General features: G+C 34.9%; 1 protein-coding gene across 7 annotated transcripts in view; it reads left to right on the top strand.

Moving 5' to 3' along the window:
* Positions 1-14,256, top strand: part of LOC148944570 (uncharacterized) — an 80,817-nt gene extending 66,561 nt beyond the window's left edge. For 2 of the 7 annotated variants that reach the window (XM_089100208.1, XM_089100207.1), the window contains exons 9-10: positions 3,634-3,770; positions 10,870-14,097. In XM_089100208.1, the coding sequence (XP_088956334.1) occupies positions 3,634-3,770; positions 10,870-11,062 (330 nt within the window). In that variant the 3' untranslated portion in view covers positions 11,063-14,097. Of the gene's footprint in view, positions 1-3,633; positions 4,433-10,853 lie in introns of all 7 variants that reach the window. The other 5 variants (XM_089100210.1, XM_089100212.1, XR_016142841.1 and 2 more) reach the window with 5 other exon arrangements.
* The last annotated feature ends 1,534 nt before the right edge of the window (positions 14,257-15,790 follow it).

Below are 15,790 nucleotides of genomic sequence, written 5' to 3'. Positions count from 1 at the left end.
TAATTCGATATTTTTCTGGTGGTTTCCATGCGAGAGAAGTAAGGGAAGCGTTGAATGCTGTCTACCTTGTCCCCGGAGTTTAAGGGGCAAGCCCAGCGGGTACCACGGCTCTTGTTAACAACTCTTCGCCCGTCTTCTGCTTACTTTTCTTTCCCCACCTCAATCGCAGCGTAATTGCCTACAAATATCGTATGTCCAATTTATATTCGTACTGCTTGCCTTGATGGCTATTCTCCAATATTATCACTCTTGACCTTGATCTTGATCGTATAGGTCACTGCTATGAAAATATCAGTAAGAAAATCTACAGTCCCGAGGGAATTCTCACTCAAGTTTGCAATGCTTATTCGAATTATAATCCTTTGGTCACTGAATTAATGATTTTCAAAATATTGGCTGAAGGTCAAGAAGAGACTGTAATCCTTTAGCAATTATTAGCGATCGGTAAAATCCAAAAAGAGGTCTTAAGACCATGAACTCTGAATCTAGACTGTTTTGGGGGGAGGACGAATTTTTTAGGGAGAGGGGGTACAAAAGGAACTTTCAAAAATATGGAATTTATCTATACTCCTTTATGATTTCTGGGAATATTTCTGGTCCATGCTTTTGTTATGAACGTAAAGAGTAACATTAAACCCCAAAATGAGCATAATTTTTTCCGTATAGGATGAGGACTGTCCCTGCCTCATCCACACCGTCGCCTCAGGGGAGGGAGTAAAGTATAGTGGATCTGCTTGGAAAATGTGTTAGGTACAATTATTATGCATATTATGAAATAAGAATTGTTTTCTGATCTCAAACTGTCCAAATACTTTACCCCCCCCCCTTATGAGCAAATATATAGCCCAAATGGTACTTGTGTAGAATCTGAATGCACACGTGAGAAGTGAAGTTTCGTTAATGCTAATGAAATAAAACAAAATAGGATGAAAATAGAATAGTTCAGAAAAAAATTTGGGCTATATATATATGCACACTAGAGGGGGAGGGGTAAAGCATAGCATATATTAAATACGTAGGTACTTTTCAATTAGCTGGTACCCACGCGATAATGCGAAGATCAGATAGGATAAAAACCTGTTAGTCTGCAACTCGCGAGATAGATACCTGGTACTAAAACATGGGCACTAAAATAAAACAAATAGGATAAAAATATAATGGTTTAGGAACAAAATTATAAGATTTACAAATTGCAATTATGCGCCCTGAACGCTGTAATGTTGTGGGTTCTGTCTTTGGCCGAACCCACTCTCTTTTTCTTTCTGTGGCAAATCCCAAATTGTAATTTTAACATCCATATTCATTCAATCACTTATCACTGCAGACAAACAGGTTTTTATCTGGTCTTTTCGCGTGGGTACCAGCTAATTGAAAAGTAGCAATACGTAATCTAATCTAACGTCACATAGCTACCTTTTAGTCCCCCTAAACCCCAAAAAACTAAAGTTTAAATCTTTGAAACGGAGTGAGCAATCTCTCATTATGTAATGGAAACCTGTTTATCAATAGCGGCTTTGATATTTTGATGCGGTCTTTCTTTCGTTTGTACCCAGATTCTACACAAGTACCACCAAATTATATATTTCCCATATAATCTGTCACTTGTCTTGGTCTTGTCTCGCGCTAAGCTGAAAGAAACTGACGAAGAAACGGGTTTGTTCTCTAGTTTTACACAGCGTAAATATTAAATATTATGTTGTACTGCAGACAAACAGGTTTTTATCTGGTCTTTTCGCGTGGGTACCAGCTAATTGAAAAATAGCAATACGTAATCTAATCTAACGTCACATAGCTACCTTTTAGTCCCCCTAAACCCCAAAAAACTAAAGTTTATATCTTTGAAACGGAGTGAGCAATATCTCATTATGTAATGGAAACCTGTTTATCAATAGCGGCTTTGATATTTTGATGCGGTCTTTCTTTCGTTTGTACCCAGATTCTACACAAGTACCCCCAAATTATATATTTCCCATATAATCTGTCACTTGTCTTGGTCTTGTCTCGCGCTAAGCTGAAAGAAACTGACGAAGAAACGGGTTTGTTCTCTAGTTTTACACAGCGTAAATCTGAGTGAGTGGCGCATAATACATAAGCGTCAAAATTCCTTCCCCCTACGGAAATAAAAAAAAACTCAAATAAAATTCTCAAATTTAGAAAGCCTAATTTTCCACGGGGGGGGGGTATATTTCAGGTGTATTTGCCCTGGAGGGGTGGTGTAAACGCCTAGAACTATTTTATTAGTTACTCTTTTTCCTTTTCAAATTATCGAAAAATTTCGGCCTTTTCAAGACAAGATATATTTTCCAAGACAAGATTTGATATCTCCTCGAAGCTTGTCATTTGCCTGCTTATTTGGCAAGTGTCAATCCCCTGTATTATTATCTCTGAAGACGTAGGTTTTTTTTTTTTTTTTTTTATTATGATACCAGGTGTTTACTATTGACAGGTGTTACTGTTCCAGTTTTTGGGCTGTGACTTTGTCATCTGAAAGGCTGTCCCAATGAAACAGCTACATTGGCCTTAAGATAAATGGCAATAACAGCTACCATTACTGAATTAGCTTAAAGTGGCAATTCTTTCTCATTTGACTTTTTTTCAAAACGTTTTTAAATTACTGGGTACTGTGGACTGGACTTCGCTCTTTAATAGATTGCATCTACTGCTTCGATCATGAATATTCTCCCCTCCGCCTTGACCTGGTTGAAAGTCCAAAAACATTCAAAAAGAGCAACCTTTGTCATCTTTGAGAGGAGAAAAATGTGTTTGTAATTTGAGAGGAGAAAGATATATTTCACTAGTGACATACGTTTGTTGGTGATATAGTTTTCACAGTTCTGGAAGTATTTTAAATATCTTCTTTACCAATCGGACTTTAAAGAGGAGAAATATCTGTTTCTCTCCTTGGAAAAATTTCCATAGGATTCCTTGAAATGGATAATTCGATTTCTCATTCGGAATTTTTTTTTTCCATCCCATATAGAAGTTCTGTTTTAGATGTGTTTTTTTCTTTTCTCATTTTTTATTTGTTTATTTCTCTAAAAAATTTTCTCATTTGCTTTTATATATTTTGCTTCCGCACTAAAAAAAAAAAATCTGGACGATAAATTGAAATATCGAAATTATAGTCATATAACATTCCATGTCTGTGATAAGGTGAATTAAAATTTTTTTTTTTTTTTTGAAGGTTTTCTTCTGCTTTCTTTTTTTATGAGAAAAATTATGAATGGAAGAATTTAAGGTCAGCTTGAAATAAATAGAATTTTAAATTTCAAACTCCTAAGAGTGTTTGTAAGCTCCTGGAAAATGATTGTTATCATAATGTTTCATTCAGTGTCAATATGGTTCGAACTATTAAATTGTCGCTTTTAAAACTCAGCCTGGATAGATTTGTACAAATTGGTTGCTAAAAGTCCATTCACAGCGGGATTTTGCTAATACTGAGGACTAGCTTATGCTAATTTGAGCCAATGAGATTTTTTATTAAATTTCTCTTATGACTGTTAAATCCATGGATATTTTTGATTGGCATTAGTGATAGCTATATCTGAATATTAGTAAATATCATGAATATGGGGTAAGGCTAATTATACAGACTTTTGTATTAATATTTTATTGCTGATATGTTTTTTTTAGGCAGATATAAATAGAACAATTGAGATATTGTCAGAGAAAGAATTGGAGCTTAAAGAGCTGATTTCCAGTCATGGTGATGATGGAGAACGCATTGATGTGGACAACGCCGTCGTCACTACTGCTCCAGTTTATCAACAGTATGATCTCATATTACTCATTAATTTATGTGGTATTGTTAAAGTTAGATTTATTTTAGACATACACTCCAGCACAAGCTAATTTACCAGCCTCTACGGACGTATCTCTGGAAGCGGAGCGAAATATCGCCACGCACAAAGCTCCGACTGTATGAAGCTTTGGTTTTCTCTGTCCTCCTCTATGGATGTGAAACGTGGTCACTTAAAGTAGCCAAAGCGTTGAGCTTGAATATATTCAACCACAAATGCCTGCGCTATGTCCTGAGTATCCGCCTCTCAGAAAGAATCTCGAATGAAGAAGTAAGGAGAAGATGTGGGGATCGCCCACTTATCTCTGACAATGTTAAACACAGAAGACTGAGATGTTTTGGCCACATAATGCGCAGACCTGATGACCATATAAGTAAAACATGTCTCAAATGTCTACCTCTACTGGCTTGGAAGAAGAGGGCAGGAGGCCAAAAGAAGACGTGGCTAGCAAAAGTTAAGTCTGATCTGAAGCCAATTAGAGGATTTCAAAAATACGGCCGTCGCTGGGATCGCCAGTGGCTTGAAATGGTGAAGCCTGCCACCCTCGAGTGAAACCTATGGAAGAAGACATGTCGTCATCTGCTGGGCACCACGATGAGCCTGGATGCGGCTTGAAGATATAACAAGTACAAGTAAGCCTTTACCAAAATAAAAGTAATCAATACATAAATTGAATCACTACGACTTGGTACGCACTTCCACAAAATAGGAACTAAAAAAATTCTAGAATATAATTAAAGTAAAAGCTCATTACAAAAAAAAAAACAAGAAGTCCAAGTTGTCAATTTTTGTGATAAATGATTAGTATTAATGGAAGCCTTTCCTTTGCCTTTGCTTCTTGATTTCATATCGAACTAGTTTAAGGCGAGTTAATTGTTTTGACAGTGGTTTCATTTGAACAGCTTGTCTCCTAACAGATTTTGGATGGCGTAATTCTTGATTTGAAATATCTATCTATTAATAAAACACCCAAGAAAGTTTAAGTATTTATCGGCTTTTAGTTCATAATGATGTTTCCTCACTGACACTGTTTACTTAGCAACCATCTTAGTCTTCATGTGTATATTAATTTAAAAACTTTTTCCATGAAATAAGTTTTTTCAAAGAAAAGTAAACAGTTGCATTAAACCAATAATGAGCAAAGTAAAGCCAACTAATTTTTCAAGGGTAAAAATACCATCAATAAATAATTGAAACCCAAAATGAATAGAAATTACTATGAATAACCGAGTTTAACTCAAAACAGGTAGAATCCAAGATGAGTGGTATTGATCCCTGCATGCCTTCTGAAGACCAGAACATAATTTGGACGTTACTGAAAACAATCCTTATTTCGAGCTGAATGTTCCTATTTCTCATAATGTCGAAAAAGATCATTTTTAGAATTTTTGCAGCAAGAAAGGAGGAAAGATTGGTATTGAACTGCAAAAGGTATAACCATGATTATTGAACAAAACAACAAATGAATATGGATTGACCGTTTAATATAAATATATACTGATATTTATTCCTTAAATTCTTAATATTTTGGATTTATTAATATTAAAAAAGTAAAAACATTTAAAATGTGTTTTGTTCTCAAGAAGGTGCAAATACGTTCTGGTTTTCAGAAGGCGTAGAAGGCATCAAAATCATTCATCTTAGTTTCTCCTTGTTTGAGTTTGACTAGGTTATTTATTGTAATTTCTGGTCATTTTGGGTTGGATTCATTAAGTGAAGGGTATTTATTTGGTGGTTTTACGCTTGGCGAATTATTTGTCTTTACTTCTGCCCATTTTTGATTTAATCTTTGCTTTTGGTTTTCTTTGAAAAACTTAATTCGTGGGAAAAGTTTTTAAATTAATTTATCTTCGTTTTTTATTGCCATAGTCTTTTTCATTGGAAAAGAAAAGAATATTTTAAACCTTTTCGGTCTTTTTCTATAAGAATACATAGTTTGGCTCGCTGTTCATATGTTTGAGAAATTTTTCAATAATTTTTTAATAATATGCGTCCTCTTGAGAATCTGAATACACATATTATTGTTTAATTTAGTTTTAGACATCATCAAGTTTTCCTGAAAAATAAAACTTAATTTTATTCCTAGAAAATTGTATCTATGCTATTTTGACAACCTGGATGCACTTACACTATGTTTTTATTTAGCCCAACAACCCCTCAAAAGTCTTTGAAAGTTCCACATTAAAACCGTAAGCCTTAGTAATATTAGTACTAACTACTGTAGTAGTATTACTACTTGTAATACTAGTATGGACCCAGTATTTTTTTATTGGCTCAATATACCCCTCAGCTTGTTCTGAAAGTTCCAACCTAATATTCTTAGCTGTTCTTGATATACTGTTAATACGGTCATTTGACAGCTTGTATACATACAGCGTGTCTTAATTTAATTTAAAATACCCCCTAACATTATCTGAAAAGTCTTCTTAATACCCTTAGTCTTAATAGTAGTATATTAGTTGCAGCAGTAGCAGTCTTAGTTGTAGTAGTAGTAGCAGTGTTAGTAGTTGTGGTAGTATGCATATTTTGTAGTTCAACATTCCTCGTAACATACCCTTAAAGTTTCAACTTAATATCCTAGACTATTCCTGGGATACAGCTAATGCCTTTTTGTTAAACTCCTTGTACAGAGTGTGTTTTATTTATGTCAACATCCCTTACACATTCCATTAAAGTCTCAACTTCCTACCCTTAGCCTCAGTAGTAGTAGTCGTAGCAACAATAGGAGTATAAGCAATAGATCTTCCCCTTTAAGTATTCCCTAAAAGTCCCTACTTAATACCTTAATTTGTGTCTAGATACGCCCTTTTGACAATCTGCTTACACAAAGCATGTTTTGATTTAGTTCAAATCTCCTTTCTATGTTCTCTAAAATTTTCACCCTCATATCGTCAGTCTTAACAGTACTAGCATCATAGTAGTAGTAAGAGCAGTAGTAAGAGCAGTAGGAGTGTTGTATTAGGGTGTTGTGTTGTATTAGCAGTATTGATAGTAGTAATAGTATGCACATGTTGCCTTTTGGATATTTGAGCATACCCTCATAATGCCCCGGCAGTTTCAGCTTGATACGGTAAGTCGTTCCAAAGATATTGTTGGTACACCCTTCTGACAATCTGTATGTACATAGTGTGTTTTGATTTAGTTCAACTTTCCCCTTAACATTTTCTCAATTTTTTACATCAATACTCTCAGCCTTGGAAGTAATCGCTACAGAAGCAGTAGTTTTAATGGTAGTAGTAGCAGTAGTGCTAGTAGTTATAATACCAGTAGTATTAGTAGCGTTTAAATATTGCCTTTTTGGTCCATTGATGAACCCCCTTTATCATTTTCTGGAACACTCCCCTCGACATTCGTTGAGAGGTTCATCTGATTCCTTTCCTCATTTTGGACACTAAAGGTTAAACATACCCATCTTTCTCAATAACAAATGATTTATGTAAACAATACAATTGACGAATTGCATAACGTATACCCCTTGCCCTGAGGGCTGTGTATTCCAAGAGACTATGCTACTGGATCTTTCAGCTATGCTGAGCAAAATGGCTATCTAAAATCTTGATTTTATGTGTTTGGGGAATTGATGGGCGTGGGAGGGGGGTGGCTTGTTGCCCTCCCATCACTTTCGACTTTAAGAAATTGCACTAGAACGTTCAATATCCAACAGAATGAGCTTCTTCCGAAGTTTTCACGTCAACTCCTTGTATACGAAGTGCCTTGGTGAAAAAAAATTACATTGTGCCATATCGCTCTTTACTTAGGCAGCGCTGTTGCGTTGCCTAAGATTACAGTTACCGTAAGATTACAGATGCGAACAACCCATAGATAAAACAGCATTGGACCATAAATTGTAATAAAATCAAAATGGACTGCTAAAACAACGGCCATTACTAAATTGTCTGAAGTAATCAAAATCCAAAAACATACCAAAATTAAAATGAAGAGCAAAGACACGGGCGGTTAGAAGATATGCGAAAAAGACAATTAGAGTGTGTTAGCAATGGAAATGAAGGGAAAAGACACACGCGGCTAGAAGACATACGACACCGAACCCATGAGGGAGTCAAAAATGAAAATGAAGAGCAGCGACTCAATGAAAATCAACCTGGACAGCGAGATTCAAAGCGTGTCAAAATTGAAATTGATAGTGATGATGGGTTAGGGATTTTGACATTTATAAGGTCACTAATGCCTAGCATACCTTTGTTGAAAAAACAAAGTTTTGGCGATATGTATTTCATAATGACGAAAGATAAGCCGAGGTGTAACGAAGCAAAAAAATTGAAAATGATAGCGATGATGATTGGGTTTTGGATTTTGACAATGATTAGGGCATCATTACCTACCATATCTTTGAAAATCAAAAATGTGGACTGGATAAAACGTTGGAAGAAAAAAAGTTTTTGTCCCACCACCTGAACAATTAAAAGATACAAAGATGGTCGTTAATGCCTTTCATATCTTGTAAAATCAAAAAACTGGACTAGATAAATCGTTGGAAAAAAAGAAGTTTTCGTCCCACCACCTGAATAATTAAAAGAAACAAAGGTTCGGTGATATCTCTTACATAATGACAAAAGACAAGCCGAGGCAAAAGTTAAAGGTCCAATAAAAAAAAAAAGTAATTCTGCAAAGGCACCACATCTAATTTAAGGTCCATTTGTACGTCATGACATCAATAAAAGGCTCAAATTGTCTGTTTTTAGAAGACAAACGACAGTGAGAATCCATATATAGAAGCCTGTCGCGTATCCCATACCTTTGTTGAAAAAAAAATCAAGGTTCGGCGATACGTATTTCATAATGACGAAAGATAAGCCGAAGTGTAACGAACCAAAAAATTGAAAATAGCGATAACAATGATAGTTAGGTTTTGGATTTTGACATGGATAAAGTCATCAATACCTACCATACTTTTGAAAATTAAAAATATGGACTGAATAAATCCTCGAAAAAAAAAGAAGTTCTTTTCCATTATTTGAACAATTATGTACCTTTTTTTTGAATGGGTTAATAAATTTATTATTAAAAGAAACAAAAGGTTCGGCGATACGTCTTTCATAATAACAAACGACAAGCTTAGGCTAAAGAAGAAGTTTTAGTCCCACCACCTGAAACAATTAAAAGAAACAGAAGTGGTCGTCAATGCCTTCCATACCTTTGAAAATCAAAAACCTAGACTAGATAAATCGTTGGAAGAAAAAGAAGTTAAGAGCGAACCACAGCCCATAGTAATCAAAAGTTAAAAATGTGTTTTCAAAAAAACTGTAGTGAGACAAAATTGTCATTTGACACTGAATCAGGAATGGTAACTATTGTTTCGGTTAATCTTAGAAGCAAAAGTTTATTGCAAAAAGGAATTTATAATGATTTCGAAAAAGAGCCTGAAACCCCTTGAAAATGGTGTTAAATCGAAATAAAAAGTGCACCATTAGAATCAGCATGGTCCAAAACCTTTTGTAGGTAAATTACAGTCTCCCACCTTGAACACCAAGGAAAATGACTTTTTTGCATTGTTAGCACTGATCTTTCTCCCTTTAAGTGCCCTTTTAAAGTTACCAAAAAGATTGGAGGGCAAAAATCCCCCCCCTACAGGCCCCAACTAGTCCTATTACAATTTTGAGATAGCCATTTTGTTTAACATAGTTCAAAGGTCCAATATATATGGTTTTGATGATGGTATGGCCCTCCATAGTCACTGGGGATAGATAGATAGATAGGATAGATAGATAGATAGATAGATAGGTTTGTCTTCCATATATCAGTAAAATAATTACATAACAATCTAAAAATCCCCACAAAGGCTCCATGGCCTGTAGGAGGGGGATTATGAAGATATCAAATAAACATTAAACATTTAAACGCTTAAGATTTAAACAATATAGACATAACATTAATATTTAAAAATATAAACATAAGCATTTTAAATTTTAACATATGAAGCATTTGCTTCATTAAAAAAAAAAAAAAAAAAAAAAAAAAAGGACGGTTCACTAAATAAAATTTATCAAACTACAGTGAATCACATCATCTTAAAAAAAAAAAAAAAAAAAAAAAAAAAAAAAAAAAAATTGGCAGCAAAAAGAAGTAAAGACAAATAATCACATGAAAACAAATATTTTTTACTAGTCTTTTGAAGGTGCCAAACGAGTGGCATTCTCGAGCCGAATCGGGAAGGGCGTTCCATGTCAAATGACACGCAACAAGAGGATTAAAATCGGATCTTATTGCTGGTGTATGGGGAATTTGGATATTTAGAGAACTACGGAGTTGATAATTTGACCGATCAGATACAAAAGAAGACGTAAACCTAAGGGACCTAGTAATATCACCATGGAGCTGAAGAAAAGCGAAAGACGCACAGGAAAGAATATAAAGTTTTTTAATATCAAGTAACGGTTTAGTTGCCGAACGATTTACATCCTGGATAAGATTTATAGCTTTATCACAAATATTCGAAAGCGGTTTGAGAAAAGAAGGGAAAGTAGACATCCATATGACTGAACAATAGGAAACATAAGAATGGATTAAGCTATGAAAAAGGATTCTTAGAATTGGTCCTGGAAAGATATGCTTTAGTTTTCTTAGAATACCGAGGTTTCTGCATACCTTCATTTTAATCAAATCAATATGGTGTTTGAAAGATAAATTTTCATCTAGGAGGATACCCAGGAAACGGACATGGCCATCCTTTGGTCTACTAATAAAGCCTTTGGATATATGAATTTCAGATAATTGAGGCCAAGCCTGGGATATACGAGAAAAAACTAAAAAACTAGTTTTAGAAACATTTAAGGCAAGAAAGTTAGCATCAAACCAAATTAAAACTCTCTCAATGAGGTCCACTAACTTTGTACGAACTTCATCCTCTGTTCTCCCAGAAGTAATAAGGGTGGTATCATTGGCAAAAGTAACAAGAAAAAGGTCTGTATGTGGTATCGGGCGTATCGATATCGCGCGTATCGGTGTCGTGCGTATTGGTATCGCATGTATCGTATTAGGAATATCGGTATCCACTGTTTTTTTTTTTTTTGTTTTTTTTTAGTCCTTTTGTAGTGTCATTTTTTTAAAGCATGTCCCGGCAAAGTATCTTCAGAAACTTTTCAGAAATCGGACTAAAGCAGTCGAAATTGCACCCGCAAAGGATTTTTCACCTATTTACTACTTCGGTGAGTAAAACTAAACATTTTCTGCTGTTCTTTTACTTCTTAACAACACTTGTTCATGTTTATTTTAAAAATTGGCCGTTGATGCTATTATTCTAGTTTTGATTATTTAGCTTATTTTAAGAATAATAGAAAACTAACAAAGATTAAATTTAAGTTGTCTTTGACTTGGTGCAAGTTTAGGCTAACCTGCCTAGTTTCACTTTAAAGGATAAGGCCTATCATCTATCTTGCTTTTTGTTTATTCCTTTAAACATGCTAAAAGCTTTGTTTTTAGTTGCAATTTTTGTTTGTAAAAAAGGCTAAATTTTTGCAATTATGTTCAAGTGAATTATGATTATAAATGTTCTTGGCTTGTGTGATTGATTGGGAATTCAGCTTGTTAGGGTATCAAAGTAATGTACATTACTTTTGTACATTTGTTTGGATTCATGGATTGATAAAAATGCTTAGATTGTGTGATAAATTTTTTTCTCTATGTAGTAGGCTACCACTAGACTAGCATTGACACCTAGGATGACATTCCATTTATTTTTCAGAAAAATATTAGTTGAATGTAAATTTGTGAGCCCATGTTCCTTTTGTTGGCTACAAGGCATTCATCCCTGGAGAATGTCACTGATGTAGCCTACATCACTGATGTAGGTTTAAATGGGCCAAAAGTAAACAAATCACAGTGGGCTATAAGCGCCTTGCTAACTGCAAGAGGTAATGTGCCGGGACACATTAAAAATGTAAATGACTTTTTCATATTGCAACAGCAGGTAGTAGGCCTAGCCTACCATTATATTTTGAAAGAGTATTGAGTAAATTATGTAGCCTAAAAAGATTTCTTCTCCGAAAAAACATTGTAAAATACCATCCATTTCTCCCTTTAACACTTTAAAAATAGCCTTTAATCTTCCCTACCATGATAATTATGCCCTACCTTCTAATGAGGCAAGATATACCCCTAGACTAAATGTGCAAATTCACAAGAAAACACTAATAACTAAAGTTGATAAATGCAAATATAGGCCATAAATCAGATGGAGAAAAATATACCATTTAATTTTTGGTACTTGTCAATTAGCTAGAACCCATGCAAGACATCAAGCTTGGTTAATACTAATGAAATGAAACAAAATAGGATGAAAATATAATAATTTAGAAACAAATTTGGCCTGACAACAATAGATTTATCTTTAAAGTTTTTTATAGTCTTACAGCAGTTGTGACATCAATAACTCTCAGTATGCAGAAACATTGGATTGATTTATCAGGTAGCATTTTGGTCTCGCCAGCTATAATACCAATCGTGAGTAAAATGCAATCTTAAATTGTAAGAAATATGCTCAAATATTACTTGGAATGAAGATCAAATCAGATATAATATGAATTCTGGGAATCCGGTTATTTCTCTATGCAACAGTGAATGTGAAGCTATGATACAAATTCTAAAGCTAGTCTATAGTCCTAATACTATCAAGATGGCTTTACTTCGAACTTGTCTACAAACTAATCATGACATGTCCTTTTCAGAACCAAAACGAGAGCGAGTCATTGAATTGAGCCATTACGCAGAAGTGATACCAAATTAAACGAAAGTAAAATAAAGCAACCATCCTAAAATACTTTATTTTTATTCCGTAAAAAGTGTCCTTAATTGGTTTGCTTTTACTGTACCAAAACTCCTATATTATTTTGTGTTTTCAGCGAAGCGCTAGTTTCTATGTTCCTAGAAACATAGGGAAACATAATTAGTTGGTTCATTTGTACTAGTTTTATTGATACATGTTATACAGGTCCTGAAATAATAATTTTTGTTCATTTTAAGTTTCGACTTCGCTCTTTACTTCCCTCGGCAAAAACTTTTTTTTTTTAAATTAATTTTAAAAAAGCATCTCTTACTTCGTCGTACTTTGCTTAGTCCGGTGCGACTATTATCTAGTTTAGATAGTAATGGTTTTAGGTGATGAAAAGGGTTTCTATGATATTTGACCCCAAGCTGCAACAGATGGTAAAATTTAGATACAATTGGGAAGCATTTTAGAAAATACGGGTTCAATGCAGGCAGAATTTGCATCCTATATAGGCCAATGAACTGGAGCTTACATCAGGATTAGGGAAACTAGTGATTGGGCTCATTAAACCTCTTTCGTTTCAAACGTAGACTCTTCAATTATACTGTCTTGGTGTATCCATTTGAGTCATGGCACACAAATGGTGAGCAAGCGTTATATTCTATTCCAAAATGCTGAGATTCGAGTGAATCTTAGACTAGTCTTTAGTAACAAATATAGTCCCCAACATTATGGCAATATTTATGGCGTGTCCTGAGAATAAAAAAAGTTCAAACTTCTAAGGCAAGTATTCAGGGTTAGTGAAAAGACTGGAGAATCCTTATTGATGCCTCGCCTGCCTCTGGAGATAGGAGGGTCTAAAGCAGTGTGTCATCCGAGCACCACAATTTCAGATGCGAATAAGATCCCATTTTCAATAACTTTTTAAAGTTGGTAAAATTTCTTCTTTTTTTTTTCACTTCTAAACATGACCGAGGCTCTAAATCTCAGGTCTCTTCGTGCTTCAAACGTAAATGGCTTTCTAACCTCAGAAAAGCAAGCTAACTTTAAAATTTGACCTGTCCCTACTTATAGGCCAAAAATTTATTATCCTCTCATAGACTTTCTCTTCGACCAGCTGCAAAAAGTAAACGTATTTATGTTATATTTAAGAAGAAATATGAAATATGCTCTTTAGGAAGCGCCAAAGGCTCTTTCGGTGATCATAATTCTTTGTCGTAATAACTAACGCTTTCAATGAAGATGGAGTCAGACAATTGGTGGTATATTGACTTACTAATCCATGAAGTAATTTGTTTTTTATGTGTTTCCTGTGGAAAGGACTTGGGTTAAAAGTGTTCTCTTCTATCCCTTGTAAACTATGGAATAAATACTACCCGATCAAAGGGATAAATCTGTATTCTTTAACTGATTATTTTGTGTGATTTAGGCTATTGGTTGCTTGCGCAGAAGATGAGGCGACAGGAGATGCCATTTATTATCTTGGTGAAGCCTTGAGAAAAGAAATTATTGATGTTGAAGTATTTTTGAAACATGTTCGCTCTCTTTCTAGGAAAAAATTCTTCTTAAGAGCCTTAATGGAGAAATGTCGACAAAAGGCCGGACTAGTGGTCTAGTGCTCTCTCTGTGATATTTTTTTTTTTCTGTATTTGAATTTGTATAAGAGTTTGAAAAATTTCCTCGTTTTATAGCTCCTCCCGTTTGCGTTTGTCAATAAACCATTTATTTGAATTTTAGTTTACGTTTTCAAGTTATTTCCGCTCTGTGCTTATAATAAATATATGAATATACTTATTAGTTCTGGGAACAGAGAACTTGGCTCTTTGTAGTGGAAAGCCCGCTTCGCCACTTTTTGTAATTTTACTCTTCCTACTAGATAGTCTTGGAAATCTGTACAGTTTGGTGAATAGAAATTACAGGCAAGGATCTACAAGCGAAATTTAGTCTAACTTAGACTAATATAACTTAATCTACATATAAAGATTTTTTTTTTTTTAATGCTATTTCAAATATGTACAATTAATCAAATTTTAAAACAGCCCAAAATAATTCTCTACTTCCTTTAACAGGTTTGAAATTACAGTAAAACCTGTTTCAAATGTGTTTAAAATTAGAGCATAATATACATTCTTTTTCAACAAATACTCCCTTTATACGTTTTACTCAATCTATTTCTTTTTTCGGTATGACTTAGGTTTGAATGATTTATTTGCCAGTTGAACAAAATTTGACTCGACTTAAAGCTATTGCTCGGCATCATAGCCAGTGTAGAGGGAGCCAGACGTCAGTGCTGTTAGTCATCTTCAGAGTTTTCTCTCCTGGGTGAGGGCTGGAGTTTCATTGGGGTCTATATTCCGTCGGTCCACCAGTTTCATTGGGGTCGGATGCCGTCGGTCCACCTTTTGCGTGGTCTACCTCTGTGGTGTTTTTAGCCAATTGCAGTTGGGTCAAAGTTAAAGATTTAATGGATAGGTGTTTGACTGGAAAAATAGATTACTGTACCAACGCAGCGAGAGAGACTCGAGCTGCTCAGAGAGGGGGGCTACTTAAAGGACCAAAGGGTCTCTAAGTTCGGTACCAAGTTAAACCATCTAACGCGTACTATTTTGCGGATGTGTCTTGTCTGGACTGCATCTACCTTCATCGTCTGAGTCGTGGGCCAAGTTTTCGAAGAGAACAGCATAACGCTAGTTACCGAGGCAGAGTAAATTTGTACTTCCATTTGACGGCTGATCTGGGGTTGTGAAATGTTGTTCTCAAAAGACGGCATTCGCCTTTCCCACTCCTGCTGATGTCTCTGCGTTTAGGTTTCTTATAGAGTAGATCGAAGCAAGACTGATGCACTGTTTGACTATCTTAGTATTCAGACCATACGCTTCTATAGATGTTGAGGGGCTAGATGACGTCTTGCCCACAGGCATTATTTTCGTCTAAGACCAGTTTACTTTTAAACTATGTTTTTCTGCAGCATATGCTAGTGTTTCCAATGCCATTTTTGAGCTCACCGAGACTTCCACATACTAGTGCCTCATCGTCAGTAAAGTCAACATCTGGCAGAACTTTGTCTGCAAAATTGATGTCAAATGGCTGTGCCAGCAGTTTTTTGTTTAGAACATGATATATGAAGCAGTTGAAGTTTGAAAAAAAAAATTGTGAGAAATTGAAATTTTCTCAGAATGTCGGGCTGAGTTAGGCAACAAATAGGTACTATTTGGAAAATAAAGATTGTTTTAAACACTGGTTTGCCTGTTATTTCAAGCAAATT

The sequence above is a fragment of the Artemia sp. Qi Xiang Cuo genome, chromosome 14, assembly GCF_049724085.1.
Source record: "Artemia sp. Qi Xiang Cuo chromosome 14, ASM4972408v1, whole genome shotgun sequence".
NCBI classification, from domain to species: Eukaryota; Metazoa; Arthropoda; class Branchiopoda; order Anostraca; family Artemiidae; genus Artemia; species Artemia sp. Qi Xiang Cuo.
This window is presented reverse-complemented; position numbering and strand designations above follow the sequence as displayed.